The sequence below is a fragment of the Bufo gargarizans genome, chromosome 5, assembly GCF_014858855.1.
Source record: "Bufo gargarizans isolate SCDJY-AF-19 chromosome 5, ASM1485885v1, whole genome shotgun sequence".
NCBI classification, from domain to species: Eukaryota; Metazoa; Chordata; class Amphibia; order Anura; family Bufonidae; genus Bufo; species Bufo gargarizans.
Genome location: NC_058084.1, coordinates 361815133 through 361835967, shown reverse-complemented (window position 1 = coordinate 361835967; position 20835 = coordinate 361815133). Strand labels below are relative to the sequence as shown.

General features: G+C 44.1%; 1 protein-coding gene across 1 annotated transcript in view; it reads left to right on the top strand.

The window, feature by feature from the left end:
- Positions 1-11908: 11908 nt before the first annotated feature.
- ZNF385D (zinc finger protein 385D) overlaps positions 11909-20835 on the top strand; it is a 471339-nt gene continuing 462412 nt past the window's right edge. The window contains exon 1 of the mRNA XM_044295143.1: positions 11909-12118. Coding sequence (XP_044151078.1) covers positions 12097-12118 — 22 coding nt within the window. The 5' untranslated portion in view covers positions 11909-12096. The remainder of the gene's footprint in view (positions 12119-20835) is intronic.

Sequence of the window (20835 nt, the reverse complement as noted above, 5' to 3'; positions counted from 1 at the left end):
ACACATTTTGATACTTAAGACTCTACGCGCTTAAGCATCAAGCAAATCATCGCTAACAGGAGTTTGTAGGAACATTTGTTAGCGATGATCTGCCTGTGTAAAGGTCCCACAGATTACCTGATGAATGAGTGAAATGCTCTTTCATTGGGTAATAGGATCAATCATGCAGACCCCTAAACCATTGTTTTCCAGCAACGGATCATGCCTAGTCTTTTTGCCTGCATCCTTGTTGCCACACAGCAGTGTTTGTTGACTGGCCCCAGTTAGCAGCCTCTGACCAAAATTAATGCTAGAGCTGGTGGCTTTCTTGCTCCTGCAGAAAAGTCCAGGTCCTAGTACTGGGATAAAGGGGGGGGGGGGGGGGCAGAGTATCACCTTGACAATGCCTTCAGGAGTAGTCCCAAGCCAAATCCATTCAGTGGCACAGTGGATCCAAACCAATTGCATTAAGTTTCTGCTGTCAAATGCACTGCTGTCAGATCCTGGTGTTAAGTGGCATGGACCATGTTCCACAAGACTTACACTCTGTTGGGAATTACAGGAGCACTACATATGTTGTAACAATACTTTTCATGCATAGATTAGCCCTACATCCAAATAATACAGTGTCTAAGTAAGATCAGCATTTAGAGACTGAATAATACTGTGCCATCATACTGTAATTAAATAATACTGCCAAGATGTGCAGAACAGCGGTTACTGAGGAAGTGTCGGGATAGCAGTGACAGGGAATCGGTTCAGGTGAGTAATGAATGTTTGCTAATTTTAACATGGTTTGGCCAGATTTTTTATGTAAATATTACCTGCAACTAGCTGTACCTCTACTACTGAGGTCAGGCCCCAGTTTGTCCTCCCAATGTAGCTCCTTGGCCCCAGCTGTCCCTCCACTTCAGTGTCATGACCCCTCTCAGGGTAACGCATGCAAGGACATTACATTGGCTAGTGCCAGGACCTTGCCTGCACCATTGCACAGAAGATTCTAGTGCTGGCATCAGTATGTTATGCACCACAACATATGCTGTCCCCGCCTGAGTTGGCACTCCAGTATCTAGAGCAAAATACAGACCTACCTCCATGATCATTACTTTATTTCACATATGTCCAGTTTAAAAAAAAACATTGTTATAAATGGTAAGTTTCACGTATATTAGCTGCTAACTTTATATTAAAGTGGATCCCTGGACAATTCTCTAGCTTTGGAAGGGTTCTTTGAAATTCAGCAGAGGAGCAAGCATTCCTACGAAGAGCAAAATCTTTGTTCATTGTGCAACCAAAGTAGTGAGCAGGTGCAATTACATCTCAGCCATCCCATTCAGTTCCTTAGTAGAGATGGACTAGCGGTTCACCCAGCGGTCATTTCACCGTAAACTTTGTTCGTTTGCGATTCAACGAACATGCAAACGTATGGCGATATTCACACGTGCCATATTTTTTTCCATAGCGCCTACTTTTACCCATCCATCAGGTGGGACAGGACAGCCAATTGAGATGTTTCAGCACATGGACACACCAAACGCTAGCTAACAGGGCCACAAAAGTCCTTTTAAGGACTGGTAAAGGTGTGTTATTGGTAGGTGTGATATAGAGGGGTGTGAGATACTTATAATATACTTTCTAGCATATAAATTATATCATAGTGTATTTGTCTTGTGCAGCAGTTGTGTGCAGTTCTGCTGCAATACCACAACTAGATAGAGGGACAAACGCTATTGGAATAACTAATTGCAACGGGTGTGAGAAACCTGTTACCCCCCAAAAAAACGTCTTGAGGGCTATGATATACCTTCTTCCACAAAATCCTGATTGAGGGTTGTTATATACCTGTTTCCACCAAATACTGATTGAGGGTGCTAAATACTAGTTTCTGCCAAATACTGATTGAGGGGTGCTATATACCTGTTTCCGCCAAATACTGATTAAAGGGGTGCCATATACCTTCTTCCACAGAATTCCGATTGAGCGGTGCTATTGCTATATACCTTCTTCCACAAAATACTGATTGAGGGCTGCGATACACCGGTTTCCACAAAATACTGATTGAGGGGTGCCATATACCTGTTTCCGCTAAATACTGATTGAGGGGTGCCATATACCTTCTTCAACTAAATACTGATTGAGGGGTGCTATTGCTATATACCTTCTTCCACCAAATACTAATTGAGGGCTACGATACACCTGCTTCCACAAAATACTTATTGAGGGGTGCCATATACCTGTTTCCGACAAACACTGATTGAGGGGTGCTATATACCAGTTTCCACCAAATACTGATTGAAGGGTACTATATACCTTCTTCCACAAAATACTGATTGAGGGATGCTATTGCTATATACCTTATTCCACCAAATACTGATTGAGGGCTGCGATACACCTGCTTCCACAAAATACTGATTGAGGGGTGCCATATAACTGTTTCCACCAAATACTGATTGAGGGGTGCTATTGCTAAATACCTTCTTCCACCAAATACTGATTGAAGGCTGCGATATACCTTCTAACACAAATGCTGCTCTTCTTTACGGACTTAGGCAGAGGGTCATTTAGAAAATGACAGGCAGAGGAAAATGAAGACCGTTCCGCAGGGATGGTAGGGGTCGGGCAGGTGCACCAGGCTGGAGCCTAAGTGGGAAGCTTCCTCAGCTTTCCGGTTCTGCACCCTCCTCATCCTCTGAATCTGCACCCTCCTCACTCTCTGCTGTGTGCACCCCCAATGACACCACCATCATCATAGCTCCTCCACTCGAGTCAGAGGAGTTATTTTCCCATCTATTCCCAGACCTTACTGATGCACAGAAATTCTTGGCATTGGATGAGGAAGAGGAGGTAGCAACGGCTGCCACCTAGCGGTCTGTCGACAGTACCCAGATCAGGCAAGGAGTGTGGTCCCCGCTGTTTCTGTCTACTACATGATCTCTAATGTCAGTGATGGTGAAGGTGATGATGATGATGACTTGTCAATGGATGTCACGTGGGTGCTCACAAGAGAGGAAGAGGAGGAGAATTCAGAAGGAGAGACAGAGCAGCAGATAGGGGGTAAAAGGAAAAGAGGCAGGTAGAACTTGTAGTGCATAGGAGGCAAAAAGCAGACTGCAAATGTATCTGGAGCGAGCCATCCACCATGCATCATCACATCTTGCGCTCCCAGGATGCACGCACATGGCTCCGCAGTGTGGGCTTTTTTTAACATTGTCTGCTGACAATAGTGTTGCCATCTGCAGCCTGTGCTGTCAATGCATAAGTCGTGGTAAGCTCAACACTCACCTAGGGATGACCGCCTTAAGAAGGCACCTGGCCTCCTATCACCGAACCCAGTGGGAGCAACGCCAACAGAACCCACAAAGCCACACTCTCGTCTCGGCCCCATGGAGGGGGAGAAAAAGGTGGTTGGGGGGAGTACGATGTGCTGCTGCCAGGCCCATGGAGGGGGAGAAATGTGCCATTGGGGGGGAGGAGTGCTGCCATGTGGGGGGGAGAAATGTGACACGAAGGGGGTGATGTGACATGGAGGGGGAGAAATGTGACATGGATGGAGGGGGAGTAATTTGACATTAAGGCCGGGGGGCATCATTGGGGGCACTTTTTACTTGCACATTATTAGATGGCACTATGGGGGCACTACTTGCCTGCACATTATTGGTGGGCACTATAGGGACATCTACTGAGGCCACAAAGAAGATGTATGTTATATGGAGGGCTCTGTACAGTGACATTTTATACTGGGAAACATTATGGTGGGTACTTTGAGGAAGGGGGGAGAGGAGTACTATGAGGTCATCTCCGGGGGGGCACTAAGAAGGGGTATTTTATGCTTGCAAATTATAGGGGACACTGAGGGCATCTACTGGGGCACTATATATGGGGCATTTTATACTGGTACATTATGGGGGCACTAGGAGGAAGGGGGGAGAGGAGCACTATGGGGCATTTACTGGGGGCTACTATATAGGGGTATTTTATACTGGCACATTATGAGGGACACTATGGGAACATTAGCTCAACAGGGGGCATTACAAGGCAGTATTTTTTGAACTGTCTATTATAAGGAGAATTATTTCTACTGGGGGGCATTATGGTGGGCTTAATTACTCCCTCATGGTATGACCCCTGAGTAGCAGCACAAGCCTCTCTCTGCTCTGCTATCCCTCTGCCCCTTCTCCAAATTCTTATTATGAAATCTTTCTCATTAGGATAAAACACATCAGCTCCACCTAGCCCCTCAGCCAAAGTGTTGAAGTGGTGTCCAAGATCCCCAAGGGCGAAGCCAAGTAATTGTAAGTTTTCATGTGAAATATGTTTGTTATACACATATAGCCTACACTGTGCCACACAATACACAGTATACCGCTACACTGTGTAGTCTGTTCTATAAGCACCACATTATTTTCTGCCCGCCACCACAAAACAATCTGTATTTGTCCCTCCATGTGGCATCATGTATGTGGGCAGACAGTGTTGCATCATGTATGTGGGCAGACAGTGTTACATCATGTATGTGGGCAGACAGCGTTGTATCATATATGTGAACAGGTAGTGTGAAATCATGTATGTGGGCAGACAGTGTTGTATCATATATGTGGGCAGACAGTGTTACATCATGTATGTGGGCAGACAGTGTTACATCATGTATGTGGGCAGACAGTGTTACATCATGTATGTGGGCAGACAGTGTTGTATCATATATGTGAACAGGTAGTGTGAAATCATGTATGTGGGCAGACAGTGTTGTATCATATGTGGGCCAGTGTGGTATCAAAAAATTCATGGAGAACAAGGTAGGACTTCTAGAAAAGCTTTGTGGTACAAACATTTTTTGAAATTATGACAAGTGCCCTTTTTTTTTTTACTTAAGCCCCTGCCCTTCAAAATGTCTGTGCACGTCACTGCCGCCATGGATTGTATGCAGGCCTGCCTCTTCTCCTCCTCCTCCTACTCCATCCTACGTCTCCTCCTCAGTTGACTACTCCTTTTCCACTGAACCCCCCAAGCTTCCCAGAACCTATTCCACGTGCCAGGTGAGACGTTGCCATGCTGTGCTGCAGCTGTTGTGCCTGAAAGCCAAGAGCCACACCGGTCCTGCTTTCAGCTCTGCGGTCACAGGTCAATCAGTGGCTAACCCCGCTCAATTTTACAGTTGGTAAAGTGGTGTGCGACAATGGTGCCAATCTGCTGAGCGCGCTGAAACAGGACAGAATGACACGCGTACCGTGTATGAGACATGTCATGAACTTAGTCGTGCAGCCATTCATTGCCAAATTCCCCGGGGTCCAGGACATTTTGCGGCAGGCTAGGAAAATCTCTGGCCATTTTAGAAGATCTTACACGGCAATGGCTCTCCTTGCTGACATTCAGTGGTGACACCACTTGCCCGTCAGATGTCTGATTTGTGACTGCCCGACGCGCTGGAGCTCCACCTTGTATATGCTTGATAGGCTGCTCCAGCAGCAACGTGCCGTTAACGACTACCTGTATGAACTCTTCAGCCGGACTTTTTCTGGGGAGATGGTTTCTTTTCACTGGGCCAGTGGCTGATCATGCGCGACACATGCAGACTTCTGCGGCCATTTGATGAAATCACTAAACTGGTCAGTCGCAGCCAGGGCACCATAAGTGACATCGTACCTTACACCCTCTTTCTGGAGCGTGCATTGCATCATGTCATTGATCAAGCCATCGAGGAGCAGGAGCTGGAAGATGAGGAAGTCACAATACTGAATGAATTCCCAGGGGGCGCTATTCCATAGGAGACAAGTCATCAGGAGTCTGAAGAGGAGTCAGAGGAGAATTGTGGCTGGGGGGAGGAGGAGGAGAAAGAAGAGCAGGCTTTTATCTTTTCGGGGCTCCCTGGTGTTGTCCGTGGCTAGGGGGAGGAGACCGAGGACAAAATTCTCCTGGGTGATGTGAAGCACTCTGGCTCCTGCTCAACTTCCAAATGGGGGCCTTCATGTTCCAGTGTTTGAAAATGGACCCCTATATAAAAAGCATAAGGGGGAAGGACCTGTACTGGGTGGCAACGAACTTAGACCCCCGATACAAACACAAAATGGCGGACATGTTACCAGCATTACAGAGGGCTGTCAAAATGCAGCATTTCCAGGCCTTGCTACGAGAGATGCTGCATTCTGCTGTTACGCGCACTGGCAGAAGAATTTCCACCCGCAGCGAAACAGGTGCGGTAACCAGTCCTACCGCACCAGCAAAAAGAGGGCGGTTTGAAGATGGTCACTTCGGAAATGAGATCATTCTTGCAGCCAACCCATCGAGTGCCGCCCTCCAGATCCTGCCTCAGGGAACGCCTAGACCGACAGGTGTCCGACTACATCGGGTTAACGGTCGATGTGGACGCTCTGAGAAGTGAGGAACCCCTTGACTACTGGGTGTGCAGGCTGGACCTGTGGCCAGAGCTAGCACAATTTGCCATGGAACTATTGGCTTGCCCCTCGTCCAGTGTCCTGTATGAAAGGACGTTCAGCGCAGCAGGGGGGATCGTGACCGATAAGCATACTCGTCTAGCTCAGGACAGTGTGGACTACCACACATATCCGCCACCACCCAGAACAAAGAATGGTCCTTGTCTTATGCATATACAGTGGAATAAAATTCCTTTTATGTTAGGTGAATGCCTCATTTTTAGGGCCTGTACTGTCCGACAGTTACATATTTATCATGTGACCGCCTAATGTACCTCCAGCCATAGAATCCAAAGTTCTTTGCTGTCAGGTGAATATTTTTGGGGCCTGTACTGGCCAACAGTTATATATTTATCCTGTGTCTGCCTAATGCACCTCCAGCCACAGAATCCAAAGTTCTTTGCTGTCAGGTGAATGCCCATTGCCTAATTTATGGGGCCTGTACTGGCCGACAGTTAAATTTTTTTATCTCTATCCACATAATCACGCCCCGTCTCACTCCTCTGTCTCTCATTATGGTGGAGTATTAACCGCATTTACCATAATGATCTTCTAATGTCACAGGGTCATGTGACTGTCCCCCCATCCCTTTTTGTGCCCCTCACCCTGTTCTGTGCCCCCTGATACCCTGCATTGTGCCCTATTACCACACCCTGTGCAGCACCCCTAGTCATTCCCTGTATTGTGCCCTCTTATACCCTTTTATCCGATCACGGTATGGCAGTGTTATCAGTCAATGTAAGGAGGTGGTATCCAATAACTGGATGGCCATAACTGTATCCCTTTCCCTGCATACGCCATCCTTTTTTAGACCTGGCATGAGCAGGAAAAAAATATGCAGATTGCGGTGCTAAGGACCTTGACGCCACAATCTGTGTCAGAAATACGCCTAACATAGACGTATTTCTATATAATAAATGACCACCTAATTGTATTATTATTTGGGGGTAGGGCTAATATCTTTATATTATATAGATGCTAGTGTATTATACTATACCCAGTATAAAATGATCCTTGGGAAACACAGTCCTTATCCCTGACCACCAGGACCAGGTAGCGCTCTCCGCCATGCTGCTCTGCTGTGTACTGGTGCTTATTCTGACACTAGTGCTGGGTTCACATCCCATTTGTGCCATCCATTTAATGCATACCAAAAATGTATGCGTTAACAGATGTCTCAGACTGATGCCGTCTGTCATCAGTTTACCATACAGTTTCATGGTAGAATTTTTTTTTACGTTAACATACATTTCTTTATGGACTCTGCAGGATACAAAAACGTGGAGTGCTATACATTTGTATACATCAAACCGATAGGAAATAAAAATTTTCTAGGCTCATGCAGGGCACATTTTTGAGAGTTTCCCTTTAAAGCGCATAAAAATGGCCCCTTATTAAAAAACATATTTTTTGTGGGAATTTTCGCCAATGATTCCCCTCTGGTATGTCACTGTCCATGTTGTGGGACTATTTGTGTGTTTTCTGGCTGCAAATATGACCTGGAGGTCTTTCAGGTTCGCCTGCCATTAAAGTGAATTGGGCCCGCCTCAACATTTGATCGCGAACGCGTGTTCGCGTATCGTCCCGGCCGATGTTCGTCCATCAGTACTCCTTAGTTGTAATTGCACCTGCTCACCACTGTAGTTTAAACAGCTAATCAGAGTGATTGCCGGACATTGGACCCTGCCGATCTGTTATGTGATGTGTATGGGGCTCACCTACACTCTACTGATGGTTGATGTCAGGGAAAATGAGGTTGGACACGCCTTTGGACTATGATTGACAGTTTTATTTCCCATTGTGCATAGGAAAGTCAATTGAAAACCATTGCCCAGAGGAGGGGCAGCATGTTGAATCGGTCTCTTCTCACTCGCAGCACTGCCAAGCATGGTGGGCATTAGGAGGTCAGAACTTTGAGGGCCCCATTGGACCACATCATTTCATGATGCTTGTTTTTTGGCTGATGGATGTATTGGATAAAGATGCCCCATTATCAGCGGCACATCTCCCTGTATAATCAGAGATGTGCTGCTGATAATTAACAGAACTAACTCAGGGAGGAATAACTGTGTTTAGCAATTGTTCCCACCTGGGCCGTCTTTAATATTGATTGGACCCTGGGCAAAAATTTACTTGGGCCTGTGACTATCTTTTCCCTTGCACCAGAAAAGTGTCTTTAGAAAGTCACAAGCTGGTAGGAGTATGCACCCAATTTGTGAATTGGCCTGTACCTCATCATAAATGTGGAGCATCCTCTAGCGGTGCAGGGGAAATCAAGACCAGCCCAGAAAGCACCTTTCTTGGTAAATCTCCCCGTGTTTCTTTCAGTGAGGGCAGCATATGGGAGCTGACAGATTCCCTTTAAAGGGGTTGTCTCACTTTAGAAAATGGCATTTATGATCTAGAGAAAGTTAATACAAGGTACTTACTGATGTATTGTGATTGTCCATATTGCCTCCTTTGCTGGCTAGATTAATTTTTTAATCGTATTATACACTGCTCGTATCCAGGGGTTAAGACCACCCTGCAATCCAGCAGCGGTGGACGTGCTTACACACTATATGAAAAGGCGTTTGGCCTCACTGGTGGCTGGTACTGCAGGAAAACACATAGGACAGCTCTTTTTCCTGTAGTGTGCGAGCACAACCACCACTGCTGGATTGCAGGACGGTCATAACACCTGCATACGAGCAGTATATAAGTCAACTGAAAAATGAATTCAGCCAGCAGAAAACAACATGGACAATCACAATACATTAATAAGTGTCTAGTTAACAATACTCTATGTAATGGTGCAGAACCCCAAACAACCAGAGTTTAAACAACGGTGAATTTATTAAACTACGGCAGTATAGTCCAGACCAGAAATCATATGTAGGTAAAACAATCCAAATAATAACTTGTGCAGGAAAACTCACAAGGTACAGCCAGACCAGGCCAAAGTTCATATGCACAGAAATAGTCTGTGTAACATAGTACCTAGGGACGAAACATTTCCAGGGTCCGATCCGAGGTCCAACACGAGACAAACTGTTCTGCATAGAAGTTTCCCAAAAGGCAGTCTCTAGAGATGGATTGAGGAAGAGGTCATGCACAGGTAGTCTAAAAGACTGTGAACAACAACAGTGGGCACTGACCAGCCAGGGAGATCGCCTCTTAAACACCTGCTAGCCAATCACAGAGTGCCATGTGTCTATTCCTCATAGGCCATATGATTATCCTAATCCCTGACACTTGTGCGGCCTTGGCTGGTCATTGATCACTTAACCCATGCCTTCCCTCTAATCTACTAGAGTTTATGTACAGGTATATTCCCCGTCAGCGGCCGGTGTAGCGAATAAGATGAGCATACGTTCAGCCGCATAACCGTTTGCGAACCTCCTCTCAAGCGTGCATGCGGACGCACAAGCGCAGGGCTGGGCCGACACAGAGGCTGGGGAGGCTCCAGCCTCAGGGCGCAGGCCAGCTCCCCAGCCTCTGGGCAGCAGGCAGGCCACTGACCACGTCGCTGCTGTTGCGCCTGCCGGGCTGCCGGCCGCGCTGGAGGATGGAGGGAGTAGTGAGCACTTGGCACTGACTTAAGTGCTCCCTCCCTGCTCCGCCGCCTGGCTCGGCCGCTCCGCTTCTCTGGTCTCTGCTCAGTCGCTTGCCTGACTGGCTGCGTACAGCGCGCACTTTGACCTGACGCACTGCACGCAGTCAGATCACATGTGCGCCCTCTGGAGACCAGGAGCAGCGCTGGCAGTAGCACAGCACTGTGTCACGACCCAGCCCAGGCCCAACAGCAGGGATAGAGCGTGAGAGTCTGCCCTGAAGTGAAGTAAGATAGTTTTTAAATAAAGATAATATTCTTTTGCGTCTGATCTGAGGTCTGATTATTACAAAATTACAAGGAACGCCCCGGGGTTGGGGTGGATGATGATTAATAACAAACATACATATCTAAATGGCGGCGGGGGGGGGGGGGGGGCTTGACTTGAGTCATCGACTGATCAGTGATCATCAGAGCATTAGAGCTGCAGGAAAAAATAACATCTAAATGTCTGGTGGGGTAGATGGGGGGGGGGGGTCGAGGGCTGATGGGGGGAAAGGGGGGTTAGATGATCTAACCCAGCCCCCTTCCCCCATCAGCCCTTGTCCTACCACCCCATCTACCCATACCCCTGCAAAACTTGCTAGTTTTTATTCTGTCTTGTTGACAGGATTATGTTTATTTATATTAAGATTATGTGGTTATTGTCTTATATGACTTGTTTTTGCACTTTATTTCTATCTTTATATGGATCTAAAGAGGTTGTGCATTTGTTTACAGCTATAGTTAATTGGTACATTAAACTGTGCATATTTATGTGTGATTACAACAGTAAGTATTTAGTAAAGACTCCACAAGTTGGGGGGGGGGGGCGCACTTAGGTAGCTCAGCCTCTGTTAGTGGTGGACCTTGTCCCAGGACCGCCCGCAAAGGAGTCAGAACCAAAGATTCCGCAGGCACATGCATGACCTGTCCCACTACTCCTATAGGGTCCCCCGCAGGCCAAGCCCCACGAGAATTCCTCGGGGCCCCAGTGGACTGCTGAAACAGGAGAGTGTCTTACACTCTACATCAGGGATGTCAAACTCGTGGCCCTCCAGCTGTTGCAAAACTACAACTCCCATCATGCCTGGGCATACTACAGCTATCAGGGAATGATGGGAGTTGTAGTTTTGCAACATCTGGAGGGCCATGAGTTTGACATCCATGCTCTACATGATAAATGCCACTTGCTGAAGTGAGACAACCCTTTAAATACAGGGCTTCTAAACCATACCCGCCTTGTCAAGGTAAGCATCTGACTTCAGAAACCTTGTGTGATCCAAACCAAAAACACTCATCTCAAATCTTTTGTCAAATACCCCAGCTGTCCGATAGCATTCAGGGTCTAAGCTCCTTTAGTTTCATCCACATTCATTTCTTTAAGCTCTACGCTCACACTCGGAGCGTATTCCTACATCAAAATGCATAAATAACAGTACACCAGAAATCAACTATACTGCTATAATCTTATGTAGAAGATAACCAATCAATAAATCACTACCTCATGCATCATTCTATATTAACTGTTATTTCAATTGCTTCTATTGTGCAGCGTTGCTATCAGCTAATTGCATTATTTATCTTATCAACTTTCCCTTGAATAGGTTCCCAGCTGATCTGCAGCAAACAGCGCTCCGCATTGTCTGGAATAGAAGAAAAAAAATAATAATGCTGGCGAACGAAAACCAGGTTGATAAGATTTTTATATCTATATATATTTTATTTTATTTTTTTTCCTATCCAAATAGCTTTATAAAGATAGGATATTATCACACCTCTAAGGAAATGTGAAGGCAAAGTGAGGAAAATCCTTGTGTAGTACTCTTAGAACTGATGTCACATGCAAGGCAAGGACATCACAAGGAGGAGTCAGATTACTGTAAGACTGGGCAGTGCAGTGTGCAGGCAGAGTAAGTGCTAGATGAGACAGGGGATTGGAAGCGGGGTAATACTGTGCAGCACAGCACTCATCCTAAACACAAGGAGCACTCATCATCGCTGGAGCAGTGCTGGGTTCATTTCCACCTACTAAGGAATGAGATCTCCATGCTTCACATGACAGGCTTGTTGTGCTGGAGTTAATGCAGAATACACAGCAGCAGGGTTGCGATTGGAATGAGAAACATTATGTATTTCGGTAAGTGCCTTATCATCCTGCTTTAACTTGTCATGCAAAGCAGCTGTTTTGACACATGCATAATATGTTCTTTGCTTCCAGTGCAGTTCTAAGGCTTATCTCCCTTCCCCAGTATCTCCTAAGCATGCAGTGATCTGCAGTGATTCCACTTAGCAGTCTCAATGACTATCTCAGTGAACTTAGGCTAGGTTTTCTTTAAAAACAAAAAAGTTGTCACCCTCCAAACTGTCATTTGTTAATTGCCTTGTGCTCTTTCATTGTGTTGCAGAGGAGCTGAGTTCCTGAAGGAACTGGTTAGAGGCACAATCATGAGATACATGACTTGTTCTCTGCTTTTTGGGCAATGTGCTTGAAAGCACTTTGATTTCATGTTAGTTCAGAAATAGCTTAGCAGAATGGAAGTGAACCTGCCTGCAGACAACATGCTGTCATTTTCTGCTGCTAGTTATGAGCTGTGTTCTAGCTCGACAATACTCAACGCTGTAAGATGTTCATTTAATACTACACACTTAAAAAGGATCCCAAGTAGGTTCTGGCTATCCTTTAATGTGTTTCAAGTGTCCCTAACCCTTGAATGTACTCTTATTTGAACGTGTTCCTCTAATGTTACCCCTCCACGGGACTTTGATGTTGAAAAAAATTAGTTTTCTATGAAAAACAGAACTTCAATTATTTGAAACATGGTCATGTTTTCGCTCAATAAGCAACATATGGTGAACAGTGATGTATGTTTGTGGAGCAAAAGTAAACCACAAAAAAAAAAGAAAAGAGAAAAGAATGGAGCTGCTTGGAACAGTAATGGGTGCATTATATTAATTAACATAGATAAAGTCAATGCAAAACTTAGTTTCTAACATCTCATGAGCCTTGATACAACGTGTAGCATGGGAATGGTCTCCACAGTGTGGTCTACAAGATAATCCTAAATCTACAAAATATTGGTGGAGAGGTTATTGACACATTCTTACATTAAATCCTATCGGAATGCTTGTAGTACCAGGTTAGTCTTGTAGATCTACTGCACTTTTTGGGTGTTAGTACCTGAGGTGATGCATACAGATGTAGCAGGGTTAACACGCAAACTCTTCTCTCAAATTTCTTAACTCATCGCGTTATCTTGACCGTCGAAAAGCAATTGAAGGTGTTTGCTTAACGCATTTAGTTTGGATCGCACGTCTCATAAAGCATGAGTGTTAACTCTACTACATCTGTATGCGTATATCACATTACCCCGTTCACTCATAAGTTCTGCCCCATTTATTTATTTATTTATTTATTTTTAGTCATTAGAATTATGAATGATGTTATATGTGGATAAATATAAAGCATGTTCTATCCTTTTTAAGCATTTACTCCATTTCAAATTCATAAGTTACCCCTTTGGGTCATATAACTCCTATGGATGCATGATATAGCCAAGAGGTTAAGCTGAGAGCATGAGTCAACTGAGCCTCGCAGTGTCACACTTAACAATACGACTGTATGTCATGCACATTGAGCTTATATATCATCTAATTCCACAGCTGTAGCAATAGGCATAGAGCATCCACGACTGAGAGGAATAATCAATCCCATCTTTTCTAAGAAAATGGGATGTTCCTGCATGGTACATTGTGCAGAATGTTACAGACGTGCCATGTGCTTTACAAGTAAATGCTAATAACTGAGCTTTAATTCCAAATTTTTTTTAAACTGGACCATGTGTTACTAGAGAAGGCGAGAACAATAGTCAATGTGGGGGCTGTGATATATATATATTTTTTTTATTTTTTTCTATTGAAAACGCATAGCATTGGAAGGTATAGAGAAAGACTTGGAAATAAGATTATGAATTATGGAATTTTAGTAAAAGTCCTCTAGATGTTGAGTCACTGAAGGGCAAATGAAGGGTGGATTGTAACATTTGCACGCTGCTGTTTGAGCCCATTGCATAAAGATCCATCATGAAGTATATATCTTCTAATTGTCAGATGTCACACTCTTCACTAGCACCCCAGAGCAATTATTTTTGACTGCTGTCAAGAATTATAGCCCAGGTTCTATAAGATATGTATAGACCGGAATGGACGGTACATTTTTGTAATTAACTAATGGTACGGGACCGGTCTATGCCAAAGTCGTATACTGTAAATGCTGAATTGCACATCACGAAATGAATTCTGATAATATTGGTTCCTTCAGCGCTGAAGCATTGTCATAGCTTTTTACAATGATATACTTGATAGATGTTATCCATCAAGTATCTAAATTAACCCTTTGATGCCTTTGCAATGGGAAAACCAGAGCGAGCAAAGACCTAAAAACAAGTATTAGCAATCAGATGACACAATATATTTACCCATTAAAATAGCCCAAATGACAACTTTTTATATAGTCCCTTGAATCACTGTCATTGCTGCCATTCCCATAAAGGAAAACTTTAAAAAGATTCTTAATAGAACAGTAAAACCAGCTTATGGTTGGCTGTCACATATCTTATAGCAGGCATAAAGTGTAACGCCACTTTCCCATTGTAGATTGTGCTCCTCGAAGTAACAGAAAACTAGGAAGATTCACATTTATGGTCTACCGATTTATAGGCTGTAAGTGTTAGACCTCCGAAAGGCAAGGTTAAAGTTACGACACTATATTAAAGTTGTCAGATGCTGATGGACTTTGGATTTGGCCTCCTAACTAGATCTATGTATCTGAGGGTTGGTTTCCTTTAAACCTGGGAGATATTGCCAACATTCTTAAATATTTTTGTACGTTCATCCGTAAAATTTGGAGAATTTCCGTTCTTATCACAGATGGGAGTTTTGTTCTTATTGCCTTAATGATATATGTGTCACTAGAAGCCATAGGGGATGCTGATAAATAGATCTTGAGGTTGTAGAATTCCCTTGTCTGATATTTCCACTAATTTGCTGAATTGCTATTAATATTTCCTTTGCAGAACAAATACAAATTGTCTAACGGAGGGTTTTCACATTTCGCATATAATTGTAGCAAAAATACGTCGTATATATTTGCTGAATTAATATTGTTTGAATTAAAGGTGGTCAATCCTCCTTTTATTGCTTGTGTTTTTCTCCATTAAACAGCAGAAATATTACATAGTGATCTCGGTTTGGAAAGCAGAGTCATGTTCCCAGTGACAGAGCCACCTGTCCATAGGCTAGGGTCAGTCATATAGCTACCTACCATGCCCTGCTGTAGGCTAATAGCTGTAGGCAGTCTGGGCAAGCTGGGAGTTGTAGTTTTGCAACAGCTGTAGAGCCTCAGGTTGGCCATCCCTGGGCTAGGTCTACATGCAGATGAGATGAAATATCATACACAGCCAATAAAAAAGATTGGCGCTGATTCTGTGTAAAAAAAAAAAAAGTTGACTTTTTCTACTTTTGGAAAACCCCTTTAGATGCATGTGCTGTAATAAATAGTTATTTTTTTCTGGTTTGGATCACAGCCGCTGCATCAGTAAAGCCACCAGGTCGTTGCTGTGGGTAGTTGTTGGCTGCAGTAGTTACGTGCAGAATTGTAATGTTTTGCCACCTCTGACTCCCGACCCTCCCTCCTCCTGAGCCCTCTGCTGCTCTCAGTAATCTCAGACAACCTCTTCCTTACTCCTCATTTATTCTCCTGTATACAGAGCCTTGTCTGTTGTACAATCTGCGGGTGTGTGCAAATCAGCAATAGATTGCAAAGATAAGACCTAATGATCCCTTAAAGGCTCGCCCTGGTGCCTTGCAGCGCTGGGGTCCTAGATTTGAATCCAAAGACAACATCTGCATGGAGTTTGTATGTTCTCCAGGTGTTTGTGTGGGTTTCCTCCTTCTCACATTCTAAAGACATATTAATAGAGAATTGAGATTGTGAGCTCCATTGGGGACAGCATGCAATGAACATGTGGGAACATGTCAGCGCTATATAAGGGAGTAAAATAAATAAAGGGGCTATCTAATGATTAATATAAAAAAATGATACTAAGACGCAATCTAGTTCTTGGCAATTTCTTTCTAATATAGTCACAATGAGCCCTGTACTTCTTATAGAGCCAGAGATTTTCCCATTCATAGCTCTTCTATATTTTCTTCAAACTGGTATTTTAGGGGTGTGTCCTTTTTGTTGCAGCTCTCTCCCTCTCACACTTCAGGAGTGTGTCCTTTTTGTTGCAGCTCTCTCCCTCTCACAGTTCGGGGGAGTGTCCTTTTTGTTGAAGCTCTCTTCCTCTTACATTTCAGGAGTGTGTCTGTTCTGCTGAAGCTCTACCCCTCTTACAGCTCAGGGATGTGTATTTTCTACTGCAGCTCTCTCCCTTTCAGAGTTCAGGGTGTGTCCTTTCTGCTGCAGCTCTCTCCCTCTCACAGTTCAGGTGTGTGTCATTCCTACTGTGGTTCCGTCCCTCTCACAGAACAGATTCAGGGGTATTTCCTTTCTATTGCAGCTCTCTTTCTCGCTCTCTCAGTTCAGGAGTGTGTCCACCCTACCCTCTCACAGCTCAGGGATGTGTCTTTTCTGCTGCAGCACCTTTCCTCCCATAGTTCAAGGGTATTTACTTTCTACTGCAGCTCTCTCCCTGTTACAGTTCAGGGATGTGTCTTTTCTTCTGCAGCTCTCTCCCTCTTATAGTTCAGGGGTGTGTCCTTTCTGCTGAAGCTCTACCCCGCTCGCAGTTCAGGGGTGTGTCTTTTCTGCTGCATCTCTCTCTCTCACATAATTCAGGGATGTGTCCTTTCTACTGCAGCTCTCTCCCTTTCACAGTTCAGGGATGGGTCTTTTCTTCTGCAGCTCCCCCCTCTCATAATTCAGGGGGGTGTATTTTCTTCAGCAGCTCTCTCCCTCTCACAGTTCAAGGATATTTCCATTCTACTGCAGCTCTCTCTCTCTCTCTCTCTCTCTCTCAGTTTAAGAGTGTGTCCTTCCTACAGATCTCTCCCTCTCACAGTTCAGGGGTGAGTTTTTTCTGCTGCAGCTCTTTCTTTCTCACAGCTTAGGAGGGGGGGGGGGGGGGAGTTATGCTGCAGCTCTCTCCCTCTCATAGCTCAGGGATTTAACTTTTTTACTGCAGCTCTCTTCCTCTCACAGTTCAGGGACATTTTATTTTCTTCTGTAGCTTCCTCTCACTGTACACGGGTGTGTCCTTTCTCCTGCAGCTCTCTCTTTCTCACAGCTTAGGGGTGTGTGTTTTCTGCTGCAGCTCTCTCCGTTTCACAGCTCAGGGATATGTCTTTTCTATTGCAGCTCTCTCCCTCTCAGAGTTCAGGGGTGTGTCCTTCCTACTGAAGCTCTCTCCCTCTCACAGTTCAGGGGTGTGTCTTTTCTACTGCAGCTCTCCCTCTCATTTTTCAGGGGGTGTGTCTTTTCTGCTGCAGCTCTCCCTCTCACAGTTCAGGGATGTGTTCTTTCTACTGCAGCTCTCTCCCTCTCATTGTTCAGGGGATGTGTCCTTCCTACTGCAGCTCTCTCCCTCTCACAGATCACAGGTATTTCCTTTCTACTGTAGCTCTCTCTCTCTTATTGTTCAGGGGTGTGTCTTTTCTGTTGCAGCTCTCCCTCTCACAGTTCAGGGATGTGTTTTTTCTACTGCAGCTCTCTCCCTCTCATTGTTCAGGGGTGTGTCTTTTCTACTGCAGCTCTCTCCCTCTCATTGTTCAGGGATGTGTTCTTTCTGCTGCAACTCTCCCTCTAACAGATCAGGGGTATTTCCTTTCTGCTGCAGCTCTCCCTCTCATTGTTCAGGGGTGTGTTCTTTCTGCTGCAGCTCTCCCTTTCACAGATCAGGGGTATTTCCTTTCTGCTGCAGCTCTCCCTCTCATTGTTCAGGGGTGTGTTCTTTCTGCTGCAGCTCTCCCTTTCACAGATCAGGGGTATTTCCTTTCTGCTGCAGCTCTCCCTCTCATTGTTCAGGGGTGTGTTCTTTCTGCTGCAGCTCTCCCTTTCACAGATCAGGGGTATTTCCTTTCTGCTGCAGCTCTCCCTCTCATTGTTCAGGGGTGTGTTCTTTCTGCTGCAGCTCTCCCTTTCACAGATCAGGGGTATTTCCTTTCTGCTGCAGCTCTCCCTCTCATTGTTCAGGGGGTGTGTCTTTTTGCTGCAGCTCTCCCTCTCACAGTTCAGGGATGTGTTCTTTCTGCTGCAGCTTCCTCCTGAACCTGCTGTTATTTCTAGAGAAGAGAAACCGACAGAGGAGATTACATTTGTCTATTGGCTGCCAAAAGATTGATCAACCCTTCTAAAATAATATCTGGCTAGTGGCAGTTAAAGGGTGGAACTGGGCATGTTTGACCATGTTCATCCAGCTCACTAGAAGGTTGTGCACATTACAACACAGATGAAACATCAGGAGACTCCATGATAATGAAGTGACATAGCTCACAATTGGAGCATTTTTGTAACAGCAAGTATATATTTTTTTTTATTGTTTTTCATGCTGATTTATATTAAAATAACAGTACATTTTACAAAAATCCCGTTATGTATTGACAGTGTTCAATTGTAATGTTCACAGACATGGGACTGAAACACTGTGGATTTGTATCTCGGATTTTCATGTGACAGATTGGCAGCATTTCACAGTACCAGCAAAGTGGATGGCATTTAAATAAATCTCACCAACATGCTGCAAAAAAGAAAAAAAAAAACTAGATCATAAATCGACTTGCAGATTTTATAACATCATGACAAATTATGCCGCAGATTTCCACCATGAATTTAACCCTTCGAGGAGCACAGGGTGAAATCTGAGGAAAATCTGTAGGACTCCCCCCCCCACAAATTAAGTCACGTGTGGATGTACCCTGTGTGATTTTTTTCCCCACTAAAGACATTTATGACATAATGGATTGAGGGACAAAGGATTCAAGTTCTTAACAGTGGAAGCCCCAGAGATGGGTCTACTTCCTCAAAGACAACATGGCAAATATGTCTTTGGTAGAAAGACTTCTTTAAAGGGTATCTGTCAGCAGATTTGTACCTATAAAAACATCTGATCTGCTTCATGTGCGCTTGGCAGCTGAAGGCATCTGTGTTTGCCCCATGTTCATATGTTCCTGCATTGCTAAGAAAATGTATGTTTGGATATATGCAAATGAGCCTCTAGGAGCAACGGGGGCGTTGTCATTACTCTCTGCAACTGCCGCTCCCTTTGTGCTTTGATTGACAGGAACAGGCAGTTAAAATACATTACACTTTGCCCTGTCAATTAAAGGGTGCTGCAGTTACAGAGAAAGCTGTAAGTCTAGTAAGAAGATTATACTATATGAATCCATTATCTGTCTAATAATAGTTCCTTAAGACATGAGTTTGACCAGTCTGTTTTAACCAAAATGACAAATGCTCTTATATGGGAAAGCTGCCTACTTGTATAAAACTATGGTAGATATTACAGTAATTAAAATGGCTTTTCCCCAATAGGAATGATGGTTTTACTGCAACTTTTAAGGAAATAGCAAATGCATTGTTACAGATTTTTTTTTTAAACTTTTTTTTGTCTCTGGCCAAAGTGAAAAAACTCTTCCCTGCTTTGAATACTTGGCAAGCACAACAGGTCTAAAGCAGCTATAATCAAGTTGAAGTATTTGGAATTTTTATTTTATCTTTTTACAAGCTTATCATGGTTTCAAGTGCAGACATTATAATATAAACACAATGAAGAAGTATCTCCGTTACTTAGCTTTCTAAAGGAGGTGTGGAGTGGAGTTATTACATCTGAGGGTTCAATTAAAGGGGAGTTCTGCTTAAAAATAGAAACTTATCCTGGGAGCGCTACTCAGCATCTGACTTTCACATCTCTTGGAAACAGCCAAGAAACTGTGCAACTGATCAGGGGAGCTCTGGGTGTACGTTAAAACTTTTCTATAGTTTGCAATGCAAAAAAAAGTACCTCATTTAATAAAGTTAGACGCGGTTCAAGGCAAAGATATCTGGAGACAATTGCACTAAAAAATGTGTTGTGGCTGAGCATCATATTGAATATCACACCATTTTAAGGCACATGGACTTCAATTCTTATTTCAGCTAAAATTTGATTTACCTAATGACACATCCATCAGGTTGAACAGGACAGCGAATTGGGACATTTCAGCATATGGACACACCTCCACCCTATAACAGAACCCGATCTGGCAGCCATTATACATTCTGTGTTTTGCCAGTGTAGGGAGAGATTGCTTTGTAGAGCAGGGACAGACTGTTAGGGACGCCAAACGCAAGCCAATAGGGCCAACAAAGTCCTTTTAAGGACTAGGATAGGTGTGTGATTGATAGGTGTGATATACTGAGGGGTGCGATATACTTATAATATACTTTCTAACATAGAAAGTATATTATAGTGCAATTGTATTGTGCAGCAGTTATTTGCGGTTCTGCTGCGATAACGCAGGTATATAGAGGGAAAAGCGTAATTGGAAAAACTATTTGCAATGGGTGTGATATACCTGTCGCCATAAAAAAATGGATTGAGGGGTGCGATATACCTGCTTACACAAAGTACAGATTAAGGGGATTGATATACCTGCATTCACAAAATACTGATTGAGGGGTGCAATAAACCTGCTTCCACCAAATATTGATTGAGGCCTGTGATATACCTGTTTCCTCAAAATACTGATTGAGGGGTGCGATATACCTGCTTCCACCAAATAATTATTAAAGTATAACTGTCATATATATATTTTAAGTATTGAGTAGAGTATTGGATTGTGGTGATTAATATCACCTTGGTGGCCCTATTTTAACTT